The 2022-nt window shown below is 40.1% G+C and overlaps 1 protein-coding gene across 1 annotated transcript; it reads left to right on the top strand.

Annotated features, from left to right (window-relative positions):
• The first annotated feature begins 346 nt into the window (after positions 1–346).
• LOC149790585 (SCAN domain-containing protein 3-like) lies at positions 347–1574 on the top strand. Its single transcript, XM_089973245.1, has one exon. It carries the CDS (start codon positions 456–458, stop codon positions 1572–1574), a length of 1119 nt encoding a protein of 372 aa, XP_089829371.1. The 5' UTR covers positions 347–455.
• The last annotated feature ends 448 nt before the right edge of the window (positions 1575–2022 follow it).

The following is a 2022-nucleotide window of genomic DNA, read 5'->3' on the forward strand; positions in this document are numbered from 1 at the left end:
CGGTACGAGACAAGAGGGCGACGGGGGCGTTACGAAGCAAAGGGGCGGTAGGGGCAGAAAGAGAAAAACGTGAACCTGGTGGTGGAAATACCTCATTTCGTCTTTGCTCTCAGTCATACAGCTTCTATGCTCGCCCTTTTGATCATTTATTTTTTCTGTTTGACACGCTTTTTATGCTCGCGGTTATAAAGCAGCGCTATCATTAATTAACCGCGCTGTTTTTTAATCAAAGCCAGCATAAGCCCGCGCTTGTATCAGCCGTGCTCTTTTGTGCACACCCTTATTGACCTGTCCTGCCCCTGTAGTGGAATCTTCCGCGGTAGATCATTGTCCTGGTGTAGTACTTCCTGTGATGCAGGGCTGCAGAGTGTAGAGTGTAGACTGGCTCAATACCAGACTAGCAAGTTGTAATATTTTTACAGTCGTTATATTTTATCATCAATTTTCGATTGGCCATGGCGACAAATGAAAAAGCAAAGAAGAAATGTAGACAATACAATGTAACTTATCTGAAATATGGATTTATACCATCACCAAAGAACTTGCAGCTGCCAATGTGTCTGGTTTGTGAAAAGGTATTTTCTAATGAAGCGATGAAGCCTTCCAGACTGATTGATCATTTGAAGAAAGTACATCCTGACAAGGTAGACAAAAACTTAACTTTCTTTGAATCACTTCGCGATAAATTTCAAAGCAGGCCAACGCTGTCAAGCATGTCTTGTAATACTTCAAAACAAAACACTGATGGTTTGCGTGCATCATACAACATTTCACTGTTGATTGCTAAGGCTGGCAAGCCACACATAATTGGCGAAGAACTCATTCTTCCAGCTATTTGTGAAGTTCTGAATACTGTTCTGCATAAGTCTCCACACGATGTTATCAAGACGATTCATCTAAGCAACAATTCAGTAAGAAGACGCATAGATGAAATGGCTGACAATATGGAAGATATGTTATGCAGCATACTAAGGTCAACCGAGTTTTCATTGCAACTGGATGAATCAACTCTGCCAGGGAATGAATCTCTGCTTCTAGCTTATGTGCGCTTTATTAAAGATGAAAGTTTGGCTCATGAATTGTTATTTGGAAGGGAGCTGGAAGCAGACACTAAAGGGGAGTCAATATATCAAGTCGTTGATAAATTCTTCACAGAAAAGAGAATTCCACTGACAAATATACTTGGTTGTGCAACTGACGGAGCACCATCGATGACTGGTCGCCACCATGGGTTTCTTGCTTTCCTGAAAAAAAGGTGCCAAATTTATTTTCTATTCATTGTCATTCATCGCCAGCATCTGGTTGCAAAAAACCTTAGTGATCGCCTGCACAAGTCATTACAAACTGTGATTACTGCAGTGAATAAGATTAAAGGTCACGGTGTCAAAGATCGATTATTCCACAAGCTCTGTGTTGAAAATGATGAAGATTTTAAATGTTTGTTATTTCATACTGAAGTTCGTTGGCTCTCCAAAAGGCAACTGCCTGAGGCGCTTTTACGACCTTTTCGAGACTGTTGTGGAGTTTTTTCAAGACCGGGAAGCCTGTCTCAGTGTGGAACTCGAACAAATTAAGCACGATGTTGCTTATTTAACAGAAATATTTTCAAAGTTCAATGAGATTAATCTGCAGTTGCAAGGAAATGAGGTGACTCTTATTAAAGCCAAGTCTGTTATCTCGACGTTTATGTCAAAGTTACTTCTATTCCAGCGCAATATGGGCCGTCGTGACCTATATCAATTTCCAACCCTGTCTGAGCTGAAACATAAAGAAGAAATACAAGATTATGATCTGCGTGTGTATTGCGATCATTTGGATCTGCTGAATAAAGATATGTCTGAGCGATATCAGGATCTTCTATCATTGGAAATTCCAGATTGGGTGATAAATCCATTCTCAGATATTGAGCAAGTTGGAATAATGGAGGAATAGTAATTGAGCTACAAAATGACACTGAGCTCAAATCAAACTTTAAGTGTAAGAAATCGTACCAAGAGTTTTGGTTACAGAAGGACATTTTCA

The sequence above is a fragment of the Sinohyriopsis cumingii genome, chromosome 10 (assembly GCF_028554795.1).
Source record: "Sinohyriopsis cumingii isolate HCF-2022 chromosome 10, ASM2855479v2, whole genome shotgun sequence".
In the NCBI taxonomy this organism is placed as follows: domain Eukaryota; kingdom Metazoa; phylum Mollusca; class Bivalvia; order Unionida; family Unionidae; genus Sinohyriopsis; species Sinohyriopsis cumingii.

Coding starts and splice junctions, on each gene's coding strand:
- LOC149790585 (XM_089973245.1), top strand. CDS start 456: ATGGCGACAAATGAAAAAGCAAAGAAGAAATGTAGACAATACAATGTA.